We start from the raw sequence: 27,313 nt of genomic DNA, 5'->3' as shown, positions 1-27,313 counted from the left end.
TGACAGGCGCTTGTATCCAAAGTGACTTACATAGCATGTTACCATACATTTGTATTTGAATTTGTGCAATCCCTGGGATTAAAACCATGACCTTGGCGTTGCAGGTGCCATCCTCTTACCACTGAGCTACAGGAAAGCTGAAATTAAATGTACGATTTGAAACACTAAAAGCACAGCATGTGTGTTCTGCACCTTTCTCTCTCAGCACGTGTTTGACAGTAAACACTATGAGATGAACACTGGCTCGGGTTGGGAGGGCTGTTAAACTTTAATCCCATTTACATTTATGGAAAACGGATTCCTTAGCTGAATGCCGGATGATGGTTCGGGCGGTCCATTAAAGACAGAAATAGGATTGTCAATGCCATACAAATGAGGTTTGTAACCAGCAAAGGTCGATGGCTATAATGCCTTTCTGAGGATACCACAGTTGTTCCTAAAGGACGACAAAATTCTGCTACATTTGCATTAAAGCATCCTCCAGGATTACAAATCCACACCTAGCCGACACAAATGCAAATGAATATGCTAAAGCTTATTTGTTAAATAGTCTGAAGGCTGGAGTAATTGAGTCACGTAACGTACAAAAACCAGGTAATATCAAGAGACCAGACGTTTAAGATGCTACTTCAAATCTAGAACGTCTTCTCCCATCACAACCCTAAATATGCAAAAAGTGGCAGTTTGTTCAGCACCAGAGCCCATGAGCTCATTTAAATGCTGAAAAGAGAACATTAGAACTTTATTTTTATAAAATTAATTAGATAAAGTGAGATCTCCTGCTAAACAAATGTGCATCTGTTTATTCATTCGGGGTGTACAGTGCACACAAAACCTATTTGGACATTTAAAGCACATTTATTATTTATAAGAAAGAACAAGCATGGTTTTTAGCATAACTAAATGACATTTCATGCAGTGTGTAATGTTGTGTGTGTGAAAGTAAGCAGTCTGACAAATTGCAATGCTGAAAGTGAACAAATAATAAGTTATTGGCTTGAGGAAAAAAAGGAGTCGACTCTGAATCACGCGATCGAGTCGCCTGTCATTCTTATTTCAGTACAGGGGCAGATTTGCGTCACTCTGCATAATGGTAAAGAGTTCAGGATCTGACATGTTTCCTCTAAAGTGCTCTGATGCTCACAATTAAAGTTTATTCATTTGAATGGCAAAGAGGATTTATTCATTGCAATTAAAGTGAAATTACTGAACCGAAACATAGGAAACGCTCATTTTAGAAGTTTTCAAACGGAACTCTTCCTTTTTTATTAGTTAAATACTATTATGTTTACCTTCATTTGAAAGAGTAAATCAATTGCTTTCTGTTTCTCCAGACATAAATGAGATAAAACTGAGAAACAACAAGAGCAAACCTTTTCTTAAATTTCCTGCATGTCAGATATTTCTCCTGAGAAAAAGAGTCGTAAATCTCGCAAATGTCTCTGTCATCAGAAGACATGTCAACAATGTTTCAAACTGAGCTCAGATTCGTCAAGTCGGCACTAAAAATCTATATTATTGAAGAATTCTATATGAACGCAATCAGTTTTCCTATCAAATTTTCCCAAATCAAGAGGATTTGACCGCTACAGTCTACATTTATTTTACACCTCCACACTATTCATGAGTTTCAACATTTACACTCTCATTTGCATCTGTTTTCATTAATCCAAAGTTGATACCTAAGCGAAACGCAACTGAGAACTCCATCAAATCTGCTAAACTACGAAAGAGATAAAAACATCCTGTGGGTTTGTAGTTTGTTTACATAAATGCATCTCTCTTTGATATTTGATGTTCAACATCATTCGTACATCATTCTGTCATAATACTATTTAGCACCACCCTTCATAACATAGCTCAATACAGGTTTGGCATGACAGGCTGTTTTTTTTTACACTGTCTAAATAGTCTACCTCCCACTTCCTAAAATGAATTTCACTAGTGTATCTCTCCGTCATTGCGGCTGGGAGGCCGCGTCCGTATTTAATCTGACAAGCTTTTGTTGTAAATTGATCTGTCTTCTGTGGGGTAATGCGGCACAATCCAATTGCAGGCGGATGGAACATGCAGCATGTCTCTGGACAATGAGTCTCAACTCTCCGATGTTTGCATGGTAATAGCGTCCGTCTGTGGGTTTAAAGCAATCACTTAAGAGCCTCTACAGATGGCGAATGCGCAGCCAATCAATCGCGCCAGATTGCGATTCGGTCGTCTTTGCTATTAAAAGGTGCCTCCATCCATCTAAATGCCTCATAGGAACTTCCGGTGATGTAATTGAAGGCATTAAAATGCGTCATTGACACTAGTGTTAAATCAGGACCTGTTCAGATTAGGCCTGCCGCCATTAAGTATGTTGCGCATTAGGATATGGCACACCGATAATTGCTCTAGGCTTTTATCGCGCTTGCGTTTGTCATTAGCGTTCTCCGATCAAATCTATTACCATTCCGAGCGAGGTTTATTTGTTCCCTTATTAAACAAAGAAGCTATGTAGTCCATTTACGTTCGCTACAAACCTACCTGCTTATCTCCTGCATTATTACTCTGGGGTCGGCTTCCTTTATAACAGTCAGGAGCTAATATTACTTCATTAGCACATAATTATATACAATTCAAAGCAATAGAGAGGCAGAGGCTGGGACGGCACAAGCCCAACTCACAGTATCAGCAAAATGGCTGTAATGCAATAAGTGGTCTTCACTTAATGGAGTCAAGCCCTCCATTTAAGAGAATAAGAGCAGTATGTAAGCGCTCTCTCTCTCTCGAGCCCCAGACTGCATATAAATCAGATCTACAGAGAGTCCGGCCAACCACGGCTAGATGTATAGATGCTGCTTAGAAAGAGCAGTGTGTGTGTTACACTGTCTGGCAAACCTTAAAGTGATAGTTCACCCAAAAATGAAAATTCCGTCATCATTCACTCACCCTCGGGTTGTTCCAAACCTGTATTGATGTCTTTGTTTGGCTGAACACAAACAGATCTCATCCCCCATTTACTGGCATAGTAGGAAAATTAAACCATGGGAGTCAATGGGGGATGAGATCTGTTTGGTTACGGAAATTCTTCCAAATATGTTCCTTTATGTTTAGCAGAACAAAGAAATGTATACAGGTTCGAAACAATCTGAGGGTGAGAAAATGATGACAGGATTTAAATTTCTGGGTGAACTGTCCCTTTAAATGTGAAATTTCCCTAAGTTTGGCCTGCTTTCTATGATTTCCCAGCATGCACCTACACGCACATTCTGTACACTGACATGCAAGACACCAAGTGAACATGTGAACATTAACCCTTCCAAATTTTTATAAATTCTTTCATCAAAATATAACTGTGACAATACTTTCTTTTTTCTGATTATGTCATCCAGCCCCTCCCTCCAGCCACCTTTAATTTACAATTTGGTAAAACGTTTATCAAACAACAACGTTTTTATATTTTACCTGTACCTGTATGGAAAACACATTGCGTTACAAACAGACTATCTTTTTAAGTTAAATCAAATTGGCTTTTCAAATCATTTGAGTGTATCAAATCAACCTGACTTCTAGTTGTAATATGTAAAACTTAAAAACATGTAGGTGTATATCATAAAACTTCATTTCATAAGTCAATATGAAATAATTTAAATAACTTAAAAAACAATTTGATTTTACCTAAAAAGTCTTTTGAAGTCTTTAGGTATCATTTTTAAAAGTATAGACATACATTTTATAAAGTAAGAATAATATAATATTAAAAATAATAATACCGAAATAAAGAAAGAATATATCACCTTTTAAAGAGAAATGTGCATCTAACATAATACAGAATTTAATTCTGTAGAGAACTGCTTTAATGTTTTTTTTTTTGTAATAAAATTGGCATTTCAGATAAAAGCAGTAATGCCTCAATGTAAATTTTAATTTTTTTATTACAATGTTAACGTAGCAAAATCCCTATTGATCAAAATCCCCAAATTCTGTTTGTACATGTAAAATAGTTCAATCTTACCCTAATAATAAACTCTAAATGATATTATCACATTTTCTTTCCAGAGGTACCAATTACTAACAAATTGCACTCAGTGACATTCATCTTTTGTGAGAAATGATGGAAAGAAAAAATCAATTTAATGTGATGTTAATAGCCTTTTCTCTTCTGTCATGTGAATTATCATTAACATTCCATACTATCACCTACCTGCCAGACATGTTATTTGCAAACAGCGGTCGTGTTGGCGCTGTTATAAAGCTGAGCCGGAGGCCTACTCGGCAATCTCAGTCCATTTGCTGTGTGTTAAACTTTTGATTGGCCCATTGCTGAAAATAGAGAAGGTATTTATAGGGCTTATTGCAGAGCTCATGGGCCTCTTATGAGAAGAGGGAAGTTATTTGTAGTCCACTGGATATTCACTTCACACACTTTAGGTACGTTTTATCCACGCGCGATGCTTTCTTTTGGACACAACAGCAAATGTTAGAAGTCCGTTTATAATGGCACGCTAATGCACGTGTTAGTGCTGTGACCAGATCCAGTGAATGATTCAACAGATTGTGTTTGTATCAATGGACCTCTAAAGAAAACTGCTTTCATCCATGTTAAAGTCAAGTGAGCTTCAGACAAAGTGGATATTTATCGATTGCAACGCTCGGTTTTTGAAAAACAGACAGGACAGTATTTTTAAGGTTTATAATGCAGCCCTTGTATTTTGACACATTTTGTTTGTAAGATCTGTTTTGAGGGTGTAAAATCGAAACTGCCGTTGTTTTTACTCAAGGTTTTTCTGGGGGAGGACCCACCGTCGATTCTTGTGATTCCGACGTCCATGAACAGATGCTACATTAGAAAGCATTAAAGCAAGTTTTCTCCGATTTGCCTTGAATGATGGAGCATCATATTCTCAAAACCTTGCATTCTTCTGCAACATCCTGGCAACACACCACACTCATTAAAATTTCTCTGACTCATCATAAAGTGTGTGGGCGCCCTTGGACCCAAAGAAAATCTCCATCTGAGGAATGACGCTAACCATCTCTCTCTCTCTCTCTCTCTCTCTCTCTCTCTCTCTCTCTCTTACAGGCCCCTCCACAGATGGGCACACTGACGTACTACAGATACGAGCAGCCCATTGTGGACTACTGCCAGGCTCACCAGTCCCTGCACATGAACAGGGCGTTCGAGCCCTCGTCCCAGGCCCTCGAAGGGCTGGGGGCACGAGAAAGATGCAGCGTCCCGTCAGCCGGCCTTCTTCCTTCCGTGCCTGCAGCCCCGCTCCCGGACATGCGTCCCCTACCGCAGTGAGCCGCACGCAGACTCTTCTCTATGAATGTTTCCCCAGAGGGCGTACGGCCAACCCAACGTGAACCTAAACCAGCTGAGAACAGAGATAAATGGGGCAGTGTGACTCATGTGAACTCCCGGTGGTATTCTGAGGAGAGAATGGACTGAGGCTTGCTGTCATGAACTGGGACTAAAACGCACTTGAGTATTGTGAAAAATCTTTTTGGTAAAATGTAACGGGGTGTTCTTTACAAAATATGTTTGCTGATTTTCATCCCTGTATGTTTTGGGCTTTTGTGGCATCGTCCTATAAATGTTTGTGAGCCGAAACATCTGAAATAATAAATTAACATCAAGACCTTTATTGACTTGACAAATAGCGAGATGTATACACGATGTTCTTAAACGTAAAATGGTGTCCTTTCGATTGAATTGAGAAGCAGAGAAATAAGGGATTTTTGAGCAGATTCAAGTGCATCCGAGCATAAAATCTCTTTTTCATCTCATTCTCTGATAAGGGCTTTCAAAAGCACCCTTCGGCCCATGAGCGTAGAATTGCTTGATATAAAATTTGCCAAATTGAATTCCACAAGGTGAGGAGGTGATTTGAATTGTAAATGATCATCTAAACCTCACGTCGACCTTCATATTGTGTATCCTAAAAATGAGTTTTGATCATATTTGACCAGGACTGTAAGGATATATTTTAAGAACTTGTTCTGCGATTTATTTTTAAAAATCACTGACAACGGCTTCTTCATTTATCAGCGACACAGAACATGAGCAACATCTATTCATTTTTGTTTTTCATTTTTGTGTTTTCTTTATGATCTATAAATGCCTGGGTCATTTCTGTTATACAGCCCTTAATGAACTCATTTATAAGTCTAAAGGAGTATAAACTTTCGCAAATATGTCCCTTTCAACCCAAAATTAATTCTTGACAAAATGGCAGAGGAAAAAAAACATTCAAACCATTGTGATGATTTCTGTCATTTCATCAATCGGGATTGAATATTTTGTGGTGTAAAGCAACTTAAAGTATACCACAAAAAAAAAACACTTCACAGTTCAACAAATCTCTTATAAATATTTAGTAAGGTGGTGTACCTGTCAGTACAATTGCTTTGGAACCTGATGATCCATATATGGTAAGAGGCGTTACATTTCCGTCACACGCTTGCAGTATTTGACCAATCACTACGTACTGGTTAACTAGCCAATCACAGCACACCTCGCTTTTCATAGCCATGAGCTTTTAAAAAATCTGCGGGTTTGAGAGAGGCGGAGCAAAGAGGAGATACAAACATGCACGATATGTGGATATGTGACCCCTTTGATGACGTTTTATTAAACAAACATAAGACATTAGATTAAACATTTATGGCAAACCTATAAATTGACCAATAATACTGTTTATACTGTATTTAGAAGTACTTGATGTACTGCATAAGAGAAATGACCCATCTGTGTTTTTCAAGAATGGATATGTGTTGTGATGTACTACATTAGTACCATAACTGTTACCCGTGCTGAACAGCCACATCGCTCTTCCTCTTCGACACCCTCATCATCACAGTTCCGTAGAACATCTACTGGACGTCCCGCTATATTTCAGAGAGACCCCGGTGACCCATGGACAACTGACATTCCAGCTGGAACTGTACAAATAAAAACAGAAGACTCAGAGACACTGTACAGCGAACCGTTTCCTCCACAGGACTCGTCTTGTACATATCGTGTAAATTAAACGAAAGATGTCTTTGCTTCTACAGAAACACAGCCTACAGTAGAAGAGGAGCCTTATCTTTAATCCAGGAGGAAGCGTACGCTCGGATGCGCCTGCGCCCGCGCGCGCATATGTGTGTGCGTTAAACCGAGAGAGAGAATTTAAGATAAATGAAAGACGGCTGCGTTAGAATATTAGCCTGCTGTTTGAAAAGAGAACATTTGTTTGGGAAAATTCCGTCTTTTTACTTTCCTTTGCGATTTTAAATAATTGCAACATATGTTTGATGCATCTGTCTGCTGGGACGCCAGCGCGCCGATTATGAGTACAGTGATTTTCCAACCAAATGTTTTTATACCAGTATTTATGTGAAAAAAAGATAACTAGTATATACTTTTTTGTTTTACGTTCTCCTGACCCCCTCAATGCAATACTTGCGTCAAAACGGCAGAACGTCCGATTTCTGTTCCGATGCGAAGATTGTGATTATTTTAAGCGTTTGACTGTGTTTTCCTGTATCCTAGCAATGAGGCTGAAATATTTCATTTTGTCTATTATAAAGCGTAACGTTTCTTTCTTATGTCTGCAAGTCTCTCATTTTGTCTGTTTCAATGGCGCTGACATCTCGCGTAACAGATTTAAAGAGCACATAGCATGAAATCATGGAAATAGCATTTCATTCAGTGCGTAATGTTGCTGCGTTTGAAAGTAAGCAGTCTGCCAAGCTGTAAATCCAAAGGTGAACGAATAACAAAGTTATTGGCTTGGAAAAAGGGGAGTCGACTCTGAAGCACGCAAACGAGTCGTCCCATGTCCGATTTGTGAACCGCCGCCGATTTACGTCACTACATATAGGCCCCGCCTAAGAAAACGTCACTCTTCTCCAGTAAAACTGTGTAGCTCGTGAGCCTCATTCTCAGTAGACCAAACACAGCAGACTAGACCATCTGACCAATCACATCAGAAAAGGCTACCGGAAAAGAGAGGATTAGTCGGATGATTTGCGGCACGAATCATTTGAGTGTCAGTCAAGTACGGTAAGAATAACTATCTATTATTTGGAAGTAATAGTGTTTAACACCTTCTATGTACATAAACAAAGTAGAACCTTAAAAACATCTAGTTATGTACTCTTTAGGAGAAGTGTATTTACATGATAAAACGCATATTGAGTTCTCATAAAAGCAATAGCATCAAAAGTTTCAATGTCATTCCACTAGAAATTGAAGAAAAACACAGATAAAGACAAATAGGTTTCATACAGAGACCGGCTCAGAAGATGAACACTCTTCCAACAGAAGTACACTGCAGTGAAGTTAAAAGCCAGCCGCATGTTGGTGATGAATGGTTATGTATTCCTCCACCTCCAATATGGCGTTTCATCCATTACATTTCATTATAGGGCGTACATCCATCACAAACCTCCGGCTCTGTACCGCCGGTTTGATCACCTTCAATCACGGATACTCGCACTCACTCGATTTGACATTTCGGCTCTCACCCCGTGACTTAAAATTCTCAAATTCTCCGCCCATTAAGTTTTATTCCCGCTCGGAAACGGTCGTCAATGGTGCAAAGCGACTCGGAGCAGAGGAGACGGGAGAGAAATGTGCCAGCGTTGTAAAGATGTTAAAGGTCTTTATACCGGCCTGCTAACAAATATCTGTTGCTCTTTGCATCGGCCGTAATTGTGAAGAGAGAGAGAAGAGAGAGAGAGAGAGAGGGAGAGGGAGAGAGAGAGAGAGAGGGAGAGAGACAGAGAGAGAGAGAGAGAGAGAGAGAGAGAGAGGGAGAGAGACAGAGAGAGAGAGAGAGAGAGAGAGACACACAGAGAGAGAGACACAAAGAGAGAGAGACAGAGAGAGAGAGGGAGAGAGACAGAGAGAGAGAGAGAGAGAGAGATAGAGGGAGAGGGAGAGAGAGAGAGAGAGGGAGAGAGACAGAGAGAGAGGACAAAAGTTCCTAACGCCGCGGAAATTGCTTTGTCAGCTCATTTCCAGTCACAGTTTAGTTGCTGTTTGGACAAACACGTCCGCCTGACATGTCACAGGCAGTAAACAGAGTTCAGAGTTCTGTCATGAACATCACAACTGATCTCTCGCCCAGGAGGGGGTGGGGCTTAGCTCATGAATATTAATTAGGTAATGCATTATTATAATTTCTTTTAATTGAAAACATAGCCTAGGTAAATTCAATTATGGTTTTTAAAGATGAAGTGAAAAAAACTCTTAATTTTGATATTCTTTTTTAACCTAAATACACTCGAAACAAAATGCTGTTGGGGTCATGAACAAGGAAACATAGACAAAAGTAAGATGCAAACAACGCTGGTCCAGGAAACACTTCCTGTTTAAGTTTTTTACACTACACAATTGTTCGAACAGAATATAACCAACAGAACATTAATAACCGAATCATAATGATTAATTATATATGAAGAGTTTGCTTCTAAAATGAAATGTTTGTTCAAAAATCAATTTTTTTATTATGTTATTTATTGTATTTTGTCGTGTAGTTAGCTGATTTTCAATAAAAATGTCTTGACTCAAGACAAACCAACTGCAGTTTGATTGATACACGTTGGACGGCACAATTTAAAAACAGAGTTATCTCATTTTGGAACCAAAATCTTAATATGTAAGATGAAGAAAATAAAACCGGAAGTGCTGCTAGACCAGTGCTTAAATCTTGTGAAGTGGTCAACAGAGTACTCCCAGTTAAGACCATTTAGATCACCAGTAGTAGATACAGAAAACACGTTTGTTCATTCATGAATACAAATGAAGAGCTCTTTTCCAAAACGATAAAATCCATCCTTTTTTTCAAAAAAATGTTTGTTTATTTCTTTTTCAAAACAAACAAACAAGAGAACATGAAACATATGACATCAGGGACTGATGTATAAATTAGGATGAATCAAATAAATGCAAATGCATGAAGTAAATAACAGACAAATAAAATAAATAGTAACAAACTGAGTAGTAAGATAAAATAAATATTTTCAATTTCATGCTTCAATATTTTCCACCACATTCAACAAATAATTTAGAAATATCACGAATTCTCATTGGTCGAGAGGACATATCGCAATTAGGCTAAAAACAGGTTCGGAACTTATAGCGTTTTGGAAAGAAACTGCATCTTGCAGTACATTTTAAACAAGGAACTATAGCGATTTGTCATGAAACATTGATGGAGCAGTGAATAGGTTTAGTACAAAGCAAAATGGGGTGACAAACTCATTTTTTTTTTACATTTGGTGTTTAATGAGTTTTGGAAAAGAGCTCTTCAAATACAAATGTCCATCATTAAAAGACAATTCTAACAGCGCATGGAGGTGCTGTTCTTTCTCATGACCTTCTTACACAGCGATCTGAAGAATCCAACATTCTCGCTGACCAATTCAGTGTCCAAAGGAACTTATGACACATTTAATTTGATAAACTGCCGCTGTGAGTCCTGAGTTAAGACGAGCATTTATCATCCGTCTGGAACAGAAAGAAACTATTCCAGGTGCCAAGACAGAGAAAAAGAGGTCTGTGAGATAACACTGGGTTTGAGACCGACAAAGTGAAAATTTCACCAGCTTCCAAGACTAATGCTCTGTCACCATGAACTGTCATGTACTGCAGTGTACAGAGAAACTCGACATTATCAGTCACCTGTAGCATGGGAAGATAAAGATATTAAACTAGAGACGGTTTCATCTTAACATAAACAAACGGTAGTGCACATGCACACTTTTGTGAACCCAGATGAACTTCCGGGACACATTCACAAACAAAAGAGATTATTTCTGAAACTGAGAAGAACTCTAAACTTGTCTCTCTGATATTTTGAATTAAGAATGCGATACCGAGCTCAACCGCTAGATTTCAATGTACTATACGGTTTCTTTAAATGCGACCAAACCACAGGACCCATACAACAAATTGTTTATTTAATAAAATCAACATATAACATTTTCCAACAAATCGACTATTTAATTATTATAAGTGAAAATAATAAAACATCAAATTAATATTAACATCAATTAAATAACATAGAAATAGTGATATTATTGGACACTAGCTAAACACAAACCGTGAGTTAACTGGGGGTTGGGCACGCATGCGTCTCTTGAAACGGTTTATAGCCAAGCTAACCCATTTCTAAAATATAGACTACAAGCAACTTACAAAACACACACAACACACACAGAGAGAGGCCCTCATGTCTTTCCAAATCTGTATGACTTTCTTCCTTCAGCAAAACACAAAAGAAGATACTTTCAGAATGTTTATAACGAAACAACATTGAACCCGTTGACTTCCATTACATGAACACAAAACCTTGTGTATCTTATGGAGACGTAAAGTACAGCACTTTGTTGTAAAGTTAAATTGTGACACAACACAAGTCAACTAATTGAAATTTTGTAATCAACGCTGTTCACAATAAATTAATCACAGCGACCCGAACCATAATCTTGCTTATTTATTGAATTAATTGTAATTGCAGACCTAGTGCGACAAATAAGAGAAGAAATGAACAAATAAGATAATGGCTGATGAGCTTTTGATTTTTTTGACCTTCTGCTGACATTTAAAGTTGTTTGGTTCCATAGAAACCTTCTACTGTGATTTCGAACAACATTAAATTACTCTATTTTCCAAAGCAAGAATAATGTCTCGAAGCATCAAAAGATCTGACTGTGTAAATAAACTTCATATTCTGCGAGATGGATTGATTTCTTACCTGGAAAAATGCACTTTTTAAGAGTTTTAAAATGAAAACTAAAGTTGAGAATTAAAGTCAGGACACAGGCCTAATGGAGGGGAAATAAAACTGCTGCTTTGTACTGATCGCAGTAAAGTTCAACATTTATTTTAGAAATAGAAAGTTACTCTGCTAAAAGTCGTTTTTTCTCTTTGCACACAAAACATCTTTGAGATATTTGAGATATAAGTGCTAAAAAATGGTTTTGAAGACTCCTCATGCAGTAAATTTCCCTGTGTCTACTTAAAAACAAAAACATACCAACATAATGTTATACGAATAAGAGTATTTTCATTTTTTGGTGAGCTATTTCTGTGACTATTAAAGCACAATCTTAACTTTCTTCATCTATAAGAGGTTCTGCTGTTCTCCTCACGTTCCAATTAGGCCTCTGGGTTTCTGTTCAGAGTCGGGAAATTTAATGGGGCTTCTTCACAAGATGCTATACCGACTTTCAGCTCCATTGACTACATTTGCCATAAACGCAAAAGGATCACTCGGCACAAGAACACTCTCTTCTGTTCCACAATCAGTAAAGGTAATTATATGAAAACTTCCTAAATTGGAAAGCTCAAATAATTTAAATGAAGACGAGGGACTTTTAAACGCACACTTGGGGAAGACAAGTCCCGTCTTGTAATTGAGAAGCGAAAGCTATTTGAGTCTGCATTATGCATATTACAACATAATACGAGATATGAATACTGCAGATCTAATTTACAGGCAAACTTCTTTTAGAGCATTATTACCCCGAGATTTATCGAACGGTTCCTGTGTGGTGTCAAATATTGTTTCTTTCTCAAAGAAACCAAACGTGACAATTAGTGCCTATCTGATTCTGTCAACGCATGTGTGCCGCATTCATTTGCAGGGACGCATGCTGAAAAGGATGTCCTCATCATGTCAGAGTCATGAGGACACAGTTTCTTTGAATAATTCAAGGACGCTGGAAAATCTGAGGTAAAACGATCGCATGGGAATGAGTTTTTAAAACAAGGCTTTTTTGGCAAAGGGTCAATATGACACATATGTGCCGGGCAGATGGGACGCGAGGAGGTTTGGCAGCAGGGAATGAAGACATTCTGGATTACAGGTGTGTGATAAAAGTCATAGATTTCAAGGTTAATTAGAAAAATGTAGCATGCAAACAGTTGATTTAAAGAAACAGTTTGGACAAAAAAATCTAACATCCAGTGACGGGCAGTATGATAAAAAACAATATCACGGTATCATAAATTTTATTTCATGGTAACTACATAAACGGCAATAAAGTTCATGTAAATGTAACAATGATTTAGACTAGAGTTAAAGCTAAGGAAAGATGAAAATCAGAAGGTTGTTTTAACGATATGTAAGAGTTTTGCCCACGCCCACTTATTTATATACCGCGGTATAGACGGTTTCATTTTAACAACATAAACAAATGCTCTGTACACAGAATAATTAATTTGTTATTTACATTTACCTTGTCATACTGTCCAGTCCTACACTCATGTCATTTGTGGAAAACAAAAGGAAAAAGTTCAGAAGGGTATTGGTGTTTCTTATTTAATGAAACTTAATGGAGTAAGTTGAAGCCTAAGGCCATGTTTAGACTTGACTTCTTTTTTGCAGCTGGTAGCATCTGTTTTACATGTGTACCGTGTTTTCAAAAAAGTCCTTAGCGCTTTTTTAAACGCCTGCACCGGCGTCTTTTTAAGTTGAAATAAGTTCAACTTTTCTTTAAAAAACGCCTTACGTCTTTTCACAGCTAACCAATGGCAAGCGAGTAGTGTGTCGTTATCATAGCAACAAGCGAGGGAGGTGATTGGTCGAGCAGGATCAAGCTCGAAAAAATGTAATGGCGGCCAAAACGCAGGCTGGGGCATTGTTTTGTATAAACGTAAGTTGAACTTTCACTTTCAATAACTTTTGACTGTATTTCTATTGAGAAATTTGTATTATAGTTTTTGAACATGTGATTAGTTTTTGCTCTCTGTTTGTAATTCAAATAGACTTCCATTATGCTGACTATCTGTTTCTCTGGGCTTGTCATGACTCATGGTGTTAGGCTGCTCTTTGTAACCAAACATTTCCAGCGTTTTACTGAAAAAGCGCTTTCGTGTTCATGGCCTAAAGATGTACCAAAAAAGTTGTCCATATACGTAACTTAAAATGATATCATAATTCGTCACCTGCTGAAAATTCTCGGCCTCAGCTTTCAAATCCAATAGGTTCATTGCTTCATTAGACACTTCAGTTCTGACATAAATGCAAATTGTTCTGTAAAAGAAAGAAAGTTTGCAATGACATCTGATTGAGTGAACAATGACTGAAGTTCATACACCACAGACAGCTGCTTAGATCTTTCAGAATTCTGCAGCATCTATTTCCATTTATCGTGTGATGGATTCACAGCCTGCTGAACATCTACTAAATGACTAACGTCTCCGAGAAGCGCTGAGTGGATGGTGCGATGCTTTTAGGTAGGATACTGCAGTGGAAATCAGCTGTCACTTTGCTGCCTTCTTTCGGTTTGGTACAAGGTCCTGTCACAGCAAGCGAGGGGACGGGGTGGCTGTGATTTCCCTGGGGAAGACGCTGAGAAAGAGAAAGAACTTGAAAAAGCCATGCCAACTCTCAGATAAGTGTGCAGGGCAAGAGACACCGAGTGTGTGGACCTACAGAACGGCATCGGACCAGAGCCATCAGGATTATTTTTATACGTGCCTGAACGAGCCCCGTCCTTCTTCAGAGTCCTCGATTTGTCCGAGTGACTGCAGGGATGAGCATCTTTGAGGAACTTATTTCATCTCCTTAAACAAAAGGAAAAGATGAAAAAATGTATTCTGTTTAAAGAAAAATAAATAATTGTACCTACTTTTTTGTGATTATGGGAGAATATCAAAGATATCATATAGTTTAATATGGTGTTTCCAGGTCAAAGTCATGAAAATTTTTAAATCTTAACTCACAGAAAAGAAATCGTTCTTAGTGAACAAATAGTTTCATAGCTTTTCTATGAAATGTTTTAGTGGGTGGATATTGATGATTTAGCATCTGTTCACAACATGAAAGATAACTATAAAGTTTTAAACTGAAACATTTTCACCACGAAGTTACTTTATCACCACATCAATAACAAAAACCAAACCGAGGATAGTTTTAAAAACAAATTTTGCTAATGGATATGAAACATTGTGAACCAATAAAAATCCATTAGAATGTAAAAGGCTTGTGCATTTAAAATATGATGCTGTGCAAGCTTAAAGTCCCCATGAGATAAAAAATGACAATTCTTAATTTTCATGAAATATTGCAGCGTTTATAGCAAATAGCTTATCAGCGTGGGTCATGTACTTTTTAAAATTCTTGTACTCTCATAATCTTCAGTTAAAATCTGAAAAGGCACTTCCACGCTGAAATGACTATCCATCTCAAATGACGTAAATTAGAAGACTTAGGGGCGGAGCCTCTGTTAACTCCTCCCCTTCAACTGTCAGTCTGCTGCCAGTTTCATTTAAAAATGCAACAGCTTTTTTAATTTATTCAATCAATTCGCAATGAAAAATGAATGCCATGCCCACTAATTTTCTATTTTGAAATTCCTGTTCATTAGAAAATGCGGCAGAATACGGAAGTCATTCACGTGAAGAAAATTAAAATAAAAAAACATACACCACTGCGTTGCCATTGTGTTCTGAATGTTCCAAAGCCAAAAGCGTTGAGACTCGCCACAGTTGCCACATAATGTAGACACATGCTGCGTCCCAATTCGCCTACTTATGCTATGCCCTTAATATATGTTGAAAGGAATTGCAAAATTTCACAATGCACATTCGTCAAAACCTGTGGATGAGTTGAAGGACGTATACTTTGCAAGGCTGTACTTTTTCAACTGTACGCGTACGCTAGTGTACACTAAAAAAATTAATAATACTACAGGTATTAAAATCAACACATCGTCCGTTGGTGTGGTGGACACTAAAAGTCTAACTGTTCTTAGTGTGAACAGATCTTTCAACCTGTTGGAGAATCGGTTCATTGTAATAGTCAAATCCATCTACACATCATACTGAATGTCTAATTATGGAATCAGACTGAAATACATTAACAAATGACTGGAAAGGTCATAGAAAGTCAGAGAGCTTCCATTGGTTCAGAATGTAAAAAGACTCTGAATGTAATGAGTCATTAGGAAAAATGGCAACTAAAACAATGAAGAAATTATGGCGATAAGTGCTAGTATGGAAATGTGCTTCATTGTAAAACAACTATATCTGAATGCCAAAAAATCTTAATGGATGTATAAAAATATGAATAGCATGTGTTCTCCGTCCAGAAAACGCAAGGATCTATATTTGTGTAATTCGTCGAAACGGAAAAGTAACAAATTAAAAAAATGAACAAGGCACACAAAAAAACTGTTCTAAGGTAAATAACGGCATGTCTGTTGAAAAAAGAACGGAGAAGGAATGGAAAATAGGATAATGGTTTGAGAGCTTTTGATTTTGTTCGTGCTCACCACCGGCAAACATTATTCTCTCAAGTTGTGTTTTGGTACGTGAAAACTCTTCGTCTGTTGCGATATTGCGCGACACGAAATGACTCATGATTCAAAGCTAGCAGAACGTCTCCATGCGTCAATAGATGTGTTCCTATACACACCTCCTTCATATTCCTCAAGATGCATTGATTTTTCTTCCCTCAACATAAAATGCACTTTGAGACTTTAAAAGCAAGGAGTAAAGATAGGTATTAAAAAACCAAGATGGGCTCAATGGAACAACAGGCTCTGAAAGAAATCGCTGTGAAAGACATGTCAAAGTGCAGCAGCTGTTTTAGAAAAGCATCATTTTCTGTTTGACAAACAAACATTTTTTCAGATTTTATGGAAGGAATTGCACAATGAAAGAGTGGCGGAGAGAGTCTGGGGGTTGTGATGAAAGAAGGCAGTAAAACAGTGACAATCAGAGATAAATTCTGAAATAATTTCTTCTATTTTCACAACCTCCCGAAAGATTAAAATGAGAATATCCCAGAGCCATTCCTTACGTTCAGAACGTATAGTGTACAAAAAAATAGTGCTCGTTCAACTGCTTTAACACCTTCTTAATACAAAGGATTGTATTCTGAAAATTATTTTCTTCTATTGCATTTAAATGAGGTGAAAGCGATGCTGGTAGAGAAAGGACTTCACATCTCTTCTGAAGAAAGTGACGGGCACCACGGGACGTCATCTTTGAGACGTGACAGAGATTCTGTCTCTTAATCTCCCTCGTCTGTCACATTCATTCGAGAACTTTGCATCGCGTTAATCTTAATGAAGGTCTACATGGACGGCGTCTCAACGGCGCAGATATGAGGTGTCCTTGAATGTGCGGGCCGGGCAGCAGTCACTTACTTTATTATGCTAACTTCCCTTCATTGTGCCTCTTATCTGGAGATGGCCACTGATGTCAAATGACCTTCCTTCCCGTCCTGCGTCAAATAAAAATACTCCCGACCCATCGAATGAAGAACGCGGTGGTGTGGCTTGTCTGTTAAAGCAGGTTGAAACTGGAAAGCAAAAGCCTGGGCCCATCAACCGTAGGGTCGCCAGAGATTCAGAGGGGGTCATCATGTGAGATTTCTATGCGCTTTATCTTGTTCATGGTGAAACGTTTATTTTGAAGCATCGGAATTCTAAACAGGTATGACCCATATATTAAACATGCAGTCTCCTGCGTCGTGTCACGTGAAGAACGTTAAGGTTACCTGGAAGTAGTGAAGATGTTCAGAAGATTCTTCTGCTGCTGGAAGAATGCGCAGACGTGTCGGCCCGAGTGCCCCAAAACTGCCGCTTCCTTCTGCCCGCTCTTATATTTGTGAAACAGGATGAAGCACTCTCGTGTGCATTAATATTAAACAGTGATCCAAGTTGAAGTATAACAGCCGAATGAGATGCGTGTTTTCAGCTTCACAGGTTTGTTCAGATGTGTAATGAAAAAACACGTTTGAGAAGTGAACTACTTAACTTGACACGCCATCTTTAACGCGAAAAAAAGATGGTATGGTGCGAACGAGCCAAAGATGATAAAACTGACTAAAGAGTCTAGAATGAAGAGACTGACAAAGAGTTTCTCTTGTGACCTGATGTAAGGACAGAGAAGCCGAGAGAGCGTCACGTACCAGCAGGTATTTGCCCTGAGACTTTGGTTTTCTATCTGTGTTGGCTCAGCACAAGAGCTCTTGCCCTCTGTTTCCTCTTCCTCCCGCTTCGGGAGAGATCTAGACGCCCTCATGCTCTGTTTACAAAACCCTGCTAATGTCTGTTGGACCAAATGCGACTTGGGACTCTTTGAAGACTGCGAGAAGAGTAAATGCCAAAGCCTTTTCCCCTGCTAACATGAGAACATGGGGAACCGTACGGCCATCTGTCATTCAGATACAGGGTGGTTGAGAGAAGAAATTTGCTTTAACAACAGGAGTATTTCCAAAACAATCAACTGAGGGAAAGAGAATTCAGTCAGGCATTAAGTGCTAATGCGTGATAGTTAGGAAGAACAAGTCAGTTTACTCGGGTGAGTATTAATGGCTTGAATACACTACAAGACTTTTAAAATCTGAACAGATTTATTTTAAACTAGAGATCATACAATTGCAGACTTTTGGAAAGTTTCAGATAGAAACACACTAATTGATTAAATCTGCAGACTGGTAAGACTCTCTGCATCAAGTCCACACTGAAAATCTTGGCAAAATCTAAACAAAAGTCTTTTTTAGCTTAAGGCAAGCGAAATTCCACGACATCATTTTCAAGATGAGTCATCAACAATTGAAGTTCGTTGTCACATTGGGAATGTGAGAGGGCAATTTAAAAGGGAAAAGTGTTCAAAGTGTTTAAAAGGACATGTTTATGTTTAATACTTTTTTCATGTATCAGACTTTTATATTTTCACTCTGTAACGATAAAAAGTTGATCCCCAAAAAAACAATTGACGTTAGTTGGTCTAGACTGTTTTATCGGACAAACGCGCCTGGCTCGATGTTCACTCCCCGTCAGTGTTTGGTAATATTATTACAATCTATAGAATTACTTTATTAAAACTATTGAACAGTTATTGGTTCTTTGCAGAGGTCTACCGGAAGTTAAGTTTGGGCCAAATAACATGCGTTTATGTTGTTGATGCTAAAAACGTCTATAGACAGAAATCTGGAGGAAAGAAACATACTTTTGACAACTAAGCTGAATAATACTGCAAAGCGACAAACCGAAGAGCCACAAAACTTGCTGCTGTCCTTCTGAAACCTCATATTTTTACATATTTATTTTGTTCACTTTTTTTTCAAATTTGACAACACTGTGTTTAATCATTTTATAAGTACAGCCTTTTTACCATTTCCTGAAACATTTTCACTTTCTAAAGGAGAGCAACAATATTTAATATTAAGTAAGGGATAATCCACAGCTAGCCATGCGTTAGGGGGTTTTAATGCAAGACGTCGAGGCCAAGAACCTTTCGTCTGCAAAGTGCTTTAAAATCTTTTTACGCACGGCTAGCTGTGGATTATCCGCTTATACCATGGTCATTTGCCAAGTTAAATCTTTTATTGATGATTAAGGTGAAATTTTTGATCAAACAGGTAAAATTACAGTGATTTTGTCAGTTAAATGTTTTAATGTAATCAAACTTACCTGTGCGTTAAAAGGTTTTAATGCACACCTTCCAGCCAATCAGAATTGAGTATTTAAAAAGACCATGGTATAATAAATAATATAGTGCTTGAAATGAGTTCAATAAAAAAAAATAATACTTGTACCTTCTTGAAAACCTTAAGATTGAATGAAACAAACAAATGTCAGGTCTCCTTGAACTAAATCTATTTTTTTACTGGTTTCCAGTCTCACCAGCAGGATAAATAACAACATTTTGAGGAGAATGAGTTAAGGATCATAACAAGCACTTTTAAAGAGTCTTATTTACACTTAGTGACTTCATGTGTGGTGACATTTCAGATGGCAATCTGATTGATCATCTGCTCTTACCACTGCAGGGTTTCTTAGACCAAATATCAAATCTGAACAAGATCTTTTAGCATTGACAAACATCTTGAGCCCGAACGCAGCCTGTGTTCTCTTCTGTTATCTGCTCTACCCCAGAAATCCATGGTTCCTAATGAAATGTGTCTCTAATGAACGTAGCGCATTAGGCGGTGTCTGAACTTTGATGGAAGCGGCCGATAAAAGTTTGCTTGAGCAATAATGAGAATGAGGGAAATTCGAGATAGGATTACTTTCCAGTTAGATGCTTTAGTCCCCATGGGGGAAGCAATAACATATCACTACATAATCTACAACCGATGACAACATTTACATAATCATGCTAAAAGGCTTACTTACATGTGATCTCAGCGAGTTATTGCTCAAACAGCACGCTCTTGAAAACAAACGGCTTGCAGGAGGGTTGTTTTTATGATCAAATAAAATTGGGCTTCTGTTCCAATCAATGGCAAAATATAACTCTGGTGGAGAAAGGTCGTAAATCCGAAAGTGAATCTATGGTTTGTGAGCTTTATGCTCCTCCCTTAATTGCGATATCAGCGTCTAATTACCAGCCGTAATCACGCGGTTAAATAACAACCTGAAAACACAGCAATTACAATCGCACGTATCCCATCTCATGTCCTACTGGATATCCAATTTAAACTAAAGTTACTCCAACTCCTTAAAATGATCATGATTGTGCGCTTTAATCAACCTTGGGTTCAAAAACCACCTGCAATTTACATCATTACAGCCGATGGGAGGACGGGAATTCTAAACCAGATCGAGTCGTGATGTTCTCTACAATAAGAGATCACAGATGTATATCTTAATTGTTTCTCGATTGAGACCCATTGTGCCAAAGTCAAGCGACCAGCAAGACTGGTTAAACTTGGAAGAGACTGCTTTCATCTCTTTACATGTTTCATAACAGATAGAGATTCCAAAACATTGAACTTATTTACATCATTGTTTGGCTCTGGAATCATGCGCCGCTCCTAGAAAAGTTCTGGTCCTTTTAGTGCATTTATCTCAGTTAACCACAGTGTGTTATTTTACAAGTACACGAAGAACAATGTGTGCATTTAATGGGAACCAATTACTTCATTTGTGTGTTTTGTAGTTTCCTAATTGAAGCATCTCTCTCTCTCACTGATAATACTTCACTGTGATTAGATCTTCTGCACAGAAACACTTTCTGAATAAGGAGAAGCAGCAAAACAAACGTACGACCTGTATGAATGTTTTGATAATAATGAAAAGTTAATGAGTTACACTTATTGTTCATAATGGTGAGATCTAAAATAAACATATCCATAACAAAACTAGTCTAAAGTAACGCGGGAACATTTGTTGTAATAGCGAAAAAAAGCATTGTATTGGTCAAAATTATGATGCTTCTTTTACAGTACGCCAAAAATCAATGTTATATAAACACTCAAAAAAGTTTTTTGATAAGGTTGTTTATTTTGCTTAAGCAGTATAGTTAGATGTAACATATTTGTATTGGTTTCTTGTTCAAACACAATTGCAATGTGTAACACTGACATAAATAGGTGATTTTTTGACATAACTTAATCCATTTGTGTTGGGACAACATAATTCATTTCATTGACTAACTGAAACTGCACAACAGATTGAGTTCCCAGTATGCTCTGCTCTCATGATAGGATTTAGAAAACAAATGTTAAAATCACAGTGTTACATTATGTTTGTTGTTAAGCAGGATGAGAGATATTGAAACTAAAAAGCGTTTAGTGTTTTGTAATTTAAACATTTACAAGATTTTCTGTTATGGGCAAATTTTTGAAGATTACCATAGTGGTAAAGATTGGTGATTTCACGTAGGTTGAGGACAAACACTTTAAGCATTTAAAGTTAGTTGATTTAACGCTAATGAATTACATTCAGCTAAAATTTAACAAAATAAGTCAAATGAATTGTACTTTTCAGTATAATTTACTCAGTTTAAGTTCAGATAAATCAACTAAATTGTGTGAAAATGGGTGTTGTAATTAAAGTTGGGGTTAGTTGGATGAGTGATGATTTTTTTGTAAATTTCCTACAGTAAACATGTCAAAACATTATTTTTGTGAGAGGATGCTTCAAAATCGCTAACAAAAATGGCCAGAAACACGCCTACAAACTTTGCTCGCTGCTATCCACTCAAATTTGGTAATTTTGTAAAGCTTAGAATTTCAGATTTCAGGTTTATCTACTCTTCACAACGTCATTACATCAGAAATATCACCAATAGAGACCATTAAAACAAACCAGTTTCTTCTTAGAATCGGCCTTCTAGCGCTTCAAATGGACAATTTTTAAGTTGATTTTCTCAATATTTAGATATTTTGCACCCTCAGATTGAAGAGTTTTAAATAGTTGTATCTCGGCCAGATATTGTTGTTTCAAAAAATTGACCCTGGTTTTGCTGTCCAGGGTCACATTCATTCATGCTGTAAATAAGAACACAGGATGAAAGATCTCAAAGTCAAAGCATTACCAAACATTACCATTACACTTTGGGGTAAACAGTCGCCCTTTGTATCTTCATTCTAATTTGAATAATCAGATTCAAGACTTCTGAGCTTTAATTTTGGGGAATCACATCATTTCATTGGGGAGAAAGCCACAATATGAAAAGAGGGATGAGAAATAAAAGTCATCATTCATGACATAAACAATCGCCTCTTTTATGCAAATGGTACAAATGACTATGAGGCAGATGTCTGATTGAAAGAAAGAGCTCATTGTGAAAATCATCATATTGAGAGATTGAATCTGGAGCGGTGGATGTGGCCACTTGACATCTCTTAGATATGCAATCATGACCAAACTGCCTATCGTTGCTATTTTACACAATCACAAGTAAACTTTTATTCACTGAACATTATTAAAATGGGGAATTGTAATGTGAGTGTTTTTGTTTTGTTTTGCCACAAGTCATCAACTTGCAAATCTCATCTGAAAGTCCAAAATATTGCATTGTTGCCGTTAAAGGGGTGGTTTGGTTAAAATAAAAAAACGTTTTTTTACTCGCCCTCACTTCATCCCAAACCAGTGTGAGTTTCTTTCTAATGCAGAAAACATAAGAAAATATTTTGCAGAACGTTAATAACCACACAACACTGGTCCCCATTGACTTCCATTGTATGGACACCAAACCACTAAGACATTTCAACAAATATCGTTTTCTTCAGTGGAACGCAAAAGGAGTCACATACAGATTCTGAATGACATGAGTGTCAAAAGACAACAGAATTAAAATGTTCAATCAATCATGCCCTGTTGAAAAAAAAACATAATATGCTAGTTAGGTGGGTTTGAAGCATTGCTGGTTTGTGGTTTAGTCTGGTCATGTCCTAGTCCTTAGCTGTTCATGTGCTGGTTATAAGCTGTTCCTAAACCAGCTCAAGACCAGCTTAAACCAGCACATGCCCAGCTTAAACCAGCAGAAAACAGTAACCATGCTTAAAAACCAACCTAACCAGCAAATGCTGGGTTTTTTCACAAGGGTGATGCAACATTTGTATCAATGAAGAGATGTGATACTGTATTTGGCTGACATAGAAAACACGGTGAAAGCACATAAATACCTAAAAAGGAAAATTCTGTCATCCATTACTCACCGTCATGTTCTCTCAAACCTGTATGTTCTTCTTTTTTCAGTGGAAAACAAAAAGAGATATATACAGCAGAATGAAAGCATCAGTCAACATCTCCAGCATCTGTGTTTGTGAAGATATGACAGATCCATCAATGGCTGGCTTGAGTTCTATTCTCTCCGTCTGTTGATCTCCTTCAAGTTTAGTTACCACATTTGTCACCAGCTATGAATGTATGTCATACAGACCGAGTTTTGAATTAAGTGTATAGAAGGTCAACATGTGTCCTGAAAGGTTGTTACCCTACAACCTTAAAAACAAAGATTCCTCATAGGCTCTTTATCAGACTATATGGTTCCAGAAAAAAGCACAAAGGTACCTTTGTGGTGGAAAAATATTTTTCAGACTATAAAAAGAAACTTTTCATTGAAAGCTTTCCGGTAGGTCGTGGGTTTGATCCAGGGGATTGCACATACATAGAAACAGTTGTATGGGATAATGCAGAGTAAGTCGCTTTGAATAAAAGCGTAAATGTAAATGTAAGGTTCTTCTAGACCAAAAATCACTTAAACATGTAATTTTAGTTAATTCTATAAAGTGTACTTAAGTAAAGTTTAAGTATATGCTAAGTATACTTTACTGTATATGACTGTACTACTTCAATACTATTTATAGATTACAACATTTTTCTGAGAAGTAAATAAAACAAAACAGCTTACTAAGAAATACTTTTTTTGCGGTTCACAATCAACTTATCTAATTATGTATCTCATATGTTGCCCCTCAAATCTCTTGCTCAAATACGAAATCTAACACACTGACCTCAAACGTTGCTAAAATGATTCGAACAAATGTGGTCTAAAAACACTTCAAGTAAACGCAACACTTAAAGGAAAATACATTGACTTCAAACACATCTCAACGTGACTTTGGATTCAGCCCGTGGTGTTACAGGATCAGCTACAGTAAAATCAACTCTCCAGCAGAGAACATTACAAGCCATCACGCTCACCTGACACCTTACAAGCGTTTAGAAAATCTGATTGTCGATAAAGCACTCAGAACCTTCAAAAGCCCACACGGGACTTGAAAATTGAGCACTGGCCAAATAAGATTTAAAGAAATGCGTACAGCCCTTAAAAGAGCTTCAAAATCATCTCAGCAGGTTTCATCTTTACCTTCTTTTACAGCACGCTGAGCGCCCTGCCCAGAGACCAGCTGCCCCTGCCATTGGCTCAACTTTACAGGAGTTTTGATACACGCACGGCTGCTCATGCCAATGCATATTTTGCATCGCTAATCACCTGCTAAGCATTTCTGCAGTATGGAGGGCATCAGGCTATTAGTCGGAGGCAGGTGTTAATTGGTCTCTGAAAACAAGGAGGTGGGAGAAGGGGCTGCCAAACCCTCATGGGTCTGCTAGTCCAAGCTTTGATCTGACACTTGATTTGCATCAAAGCTTGTTATCGTGCAGTGGTTAGCATACAGACCTTCTGACCATTCATGGATAAAAACAGCAGACCAATGTTGCCGAGAGCTTGGCATTTGGAATGACAGGATAGTAGTATTGACTAAAACTTAAGAGTCATTCATTTGTCTATTAATTCTACACTTGGGGAATTTCCAGAAATATAAGATTTCGTTGATGCCTTATAAAACCTTGGATGTCCAAGCTCGCTCTCTGCTGAAAAAAGCATGGAAACCCATTAGAAACCATCAGAGAAATTGTAATGGTTTCTGTTAAAATAAACAATATAGACAAATTCATTTTGTAGTGTGTTCTGGGCATTATTCCAGTAGGATTTAATATCCTACCAATAGAATCCATCACATGCCAATTGACACCATTATGGTTTCCTTAAAACCAGTACAATGTCCATCCCTGCTCAAAAAAGGCAATAGAAACCCTTAAAGAAGTTATGATGGTTTAAAAAATGGATTTACTTAGATTTTAATGGAACTGTAATGGTTCTACTGGTATGTTATGGATACTATTGGTGGGATGTTGAGTCCAACTGGAATAATGCCCAAAACACACTAGAAATTTTGTAATGGTTTTATTAAAAAAGGTTATTGGGTTTTAAGGGTATTCTGATGTAAACCATTGGAAATTCTGTGACGGTTTCTATAGGGTTTCTATGTTTTTTTTTTCACCAGGGTATTGCTTTTTCAGCAGGGCTGTTTTTCAGAAACTCGACTTTTTAAACAATGAAATACTGTGTTGTCAAAATTGACAGGCACTTTTTTATACTTTTTATTGGTCAGATATTCACGACATCCAGTGACAAACATAAGTGGTGACTAACAATAACGATTTATGACAATAAATAAAAATCATGATATATGGAGAGATGCAAGCTTTCAGAAGGACTGGAGCGATATATTACATTTATATTCACGCATTTGGCAACTATCTATACATTTAATAAGTGTATCCCCTGTGAATAAACCTTTGAAATTTGCATTGCTAGCGTAATGCTCTACCAACTGAGCTAGACAGAGACTGGATGCTTAATTCTGATGGACAGAGGGCTTTTCATGGAAACATAACAGCAATGTCGACGGCCAAGCGAAGCACTCGCTCATTTACGCAAGCAGCTTGGCATTTGATCACTGGCGTGCAAAGGGAAAGCTTTGTGCTTCTACGCAGAACTTAAATGGGCATGAATAATGGTTTACATGTGCAAACGAGATGCTAACAAATAGATCCAGCTTAGCTGGATGAATTAAGAAGCAAACACACGTTAGTATGTTCCTCTTTAAGCGAGACAACAAGCAGACGCGGATCAGATTTGTGCCAGGACGCCAATTCCCAATACATGAAGCTTTGTGACTTAAGCGTTTTTTAGGGTCTTTCCTTTCAGAATGCCAACACAAGAACTGCGTTTCTCTACCGTATGCTAATGGACTGTAAACAATCAAAAAGTGAACGAAGATGCTGTTTTTGTGTTGACAAAGTGTCGAAAAGCGCAACCCTACAAAATAAGTTGAAAAGATCTATCAAAAGGTAAGTCATATTTTCTGTTGCACATCAAGGCGGTGGCAGGCCGCTTCATCTGACTTTTTAAACGTATGCCAATGTGACCGTATCAAACACTCTCTTTTATTACATTCCAGGGTTTTGCTGCATTATTGATGCCGAGTGGTCTTTACTTGCTGAAGGAATGCTGTTTTAAATCACTTAAACCGGCTCTGTGTACCGCTGTCTCGCACTGTTTCAGACTCTCTGACAAACTGCGGGCGTAGCGTCGAGACAGAGGCGCCATTGTTATTCTGATGAGCAGAACGCACATCTTCAGCTCTCAACGTTTCTGGGCCTCCGGAGGGCAAACACAGCACAAAATAACAGCAAAGAGCACAGTGGTGTGAATTAAAGTGAAACCAAATTGATGGAATTTCCAAGGTCATAACATACGTTCAAAACCCCAATGAGCAAAACAAGACAACTCGCATTTGTAATTGAATTAAAACTGAAAAATGAACACTCGCATTACTTTAAGGAACAAACTATTGCTTAAAAGTTTAGGGTGTCTTACTTATTTGTTATTTTAGAACAATAGTCAATTCAACTAAACTATGGGAATGATGTTGTGACTACAAAAAAATGAATGGCATATTTTCTCTTGTCATTTTATCAAGCAGCTTCTTGAGGTCTAACCCTGAGATGATTTTCTTGAAATAAAATGTTTTAGAAAACGTTGTTTACAAAAACAATTTCAAGCATTTAGATTAAAATATCATGAGAAACATTTCTTTCAAGTGATCCTTAACCTATGAATGGTAATGAATACATTATACATATATAGTACATATACTTATATATTATGCATTTAGTGCATATACAGTATATTTACTTATATATTGTGGATATAGTGCATATATAGTACATATACTTATTTAAAAATATATAACTATGGTTAAACTCAAAGGTTTAATTTCAGATCAATCATATG

At 37.6% G+C, this 27,313-nt stretch overlaps 1 protein-coding gene across 2 annotated transcripts in view; it reads left to right on the top strand.

Moving 5' to 3' along the window:
• LOC130440351 (leucine-rich repeat transmembrane neuronal protein 4) overlaps window positions 1-7,508 on the top strand; it is an 86,190-nt gene extending 78,682 nt beyond the window's left edge. The window contains exon 3 of one of the 2 annotated variants that reach the window (XM_056773425.1): window positions 5,063-7,508. In XM_056773425.1, coding sequence (XP_056629403.1) covers window positions 5,063-5,284 — 222 coding nt within the window. In that variant the 3' untranslated portion in view covers window positions 5,285-7,508. The remainder of the gene's footprint in view (window positions 1-5,062) is intronic. The other variant, XM_056773426.1, reaches the window with a different exon arrangement.
• The last annotated feature ends 19,805 nt before the right edge of the window (window positions 7,509-27,313 follow it).

This window comes from Triplophysa dalaica, chromosome 18, assembly GCF_015846415.1.
Source record: "Triplophysa dalaica isolate WHDGS20190420 chromosome 18, ASM1584641v1, whole genome shotgun sequence".
NCBI lineage: Eukaryota > Metazoa > Chordata > Actinopteri > Cypriniformes > Nemacheilidae > Triplophysa > Triplophysa dalaica.
This window is presented reverse-complemented; position numbering and strand designations above follow the sequence as displayed.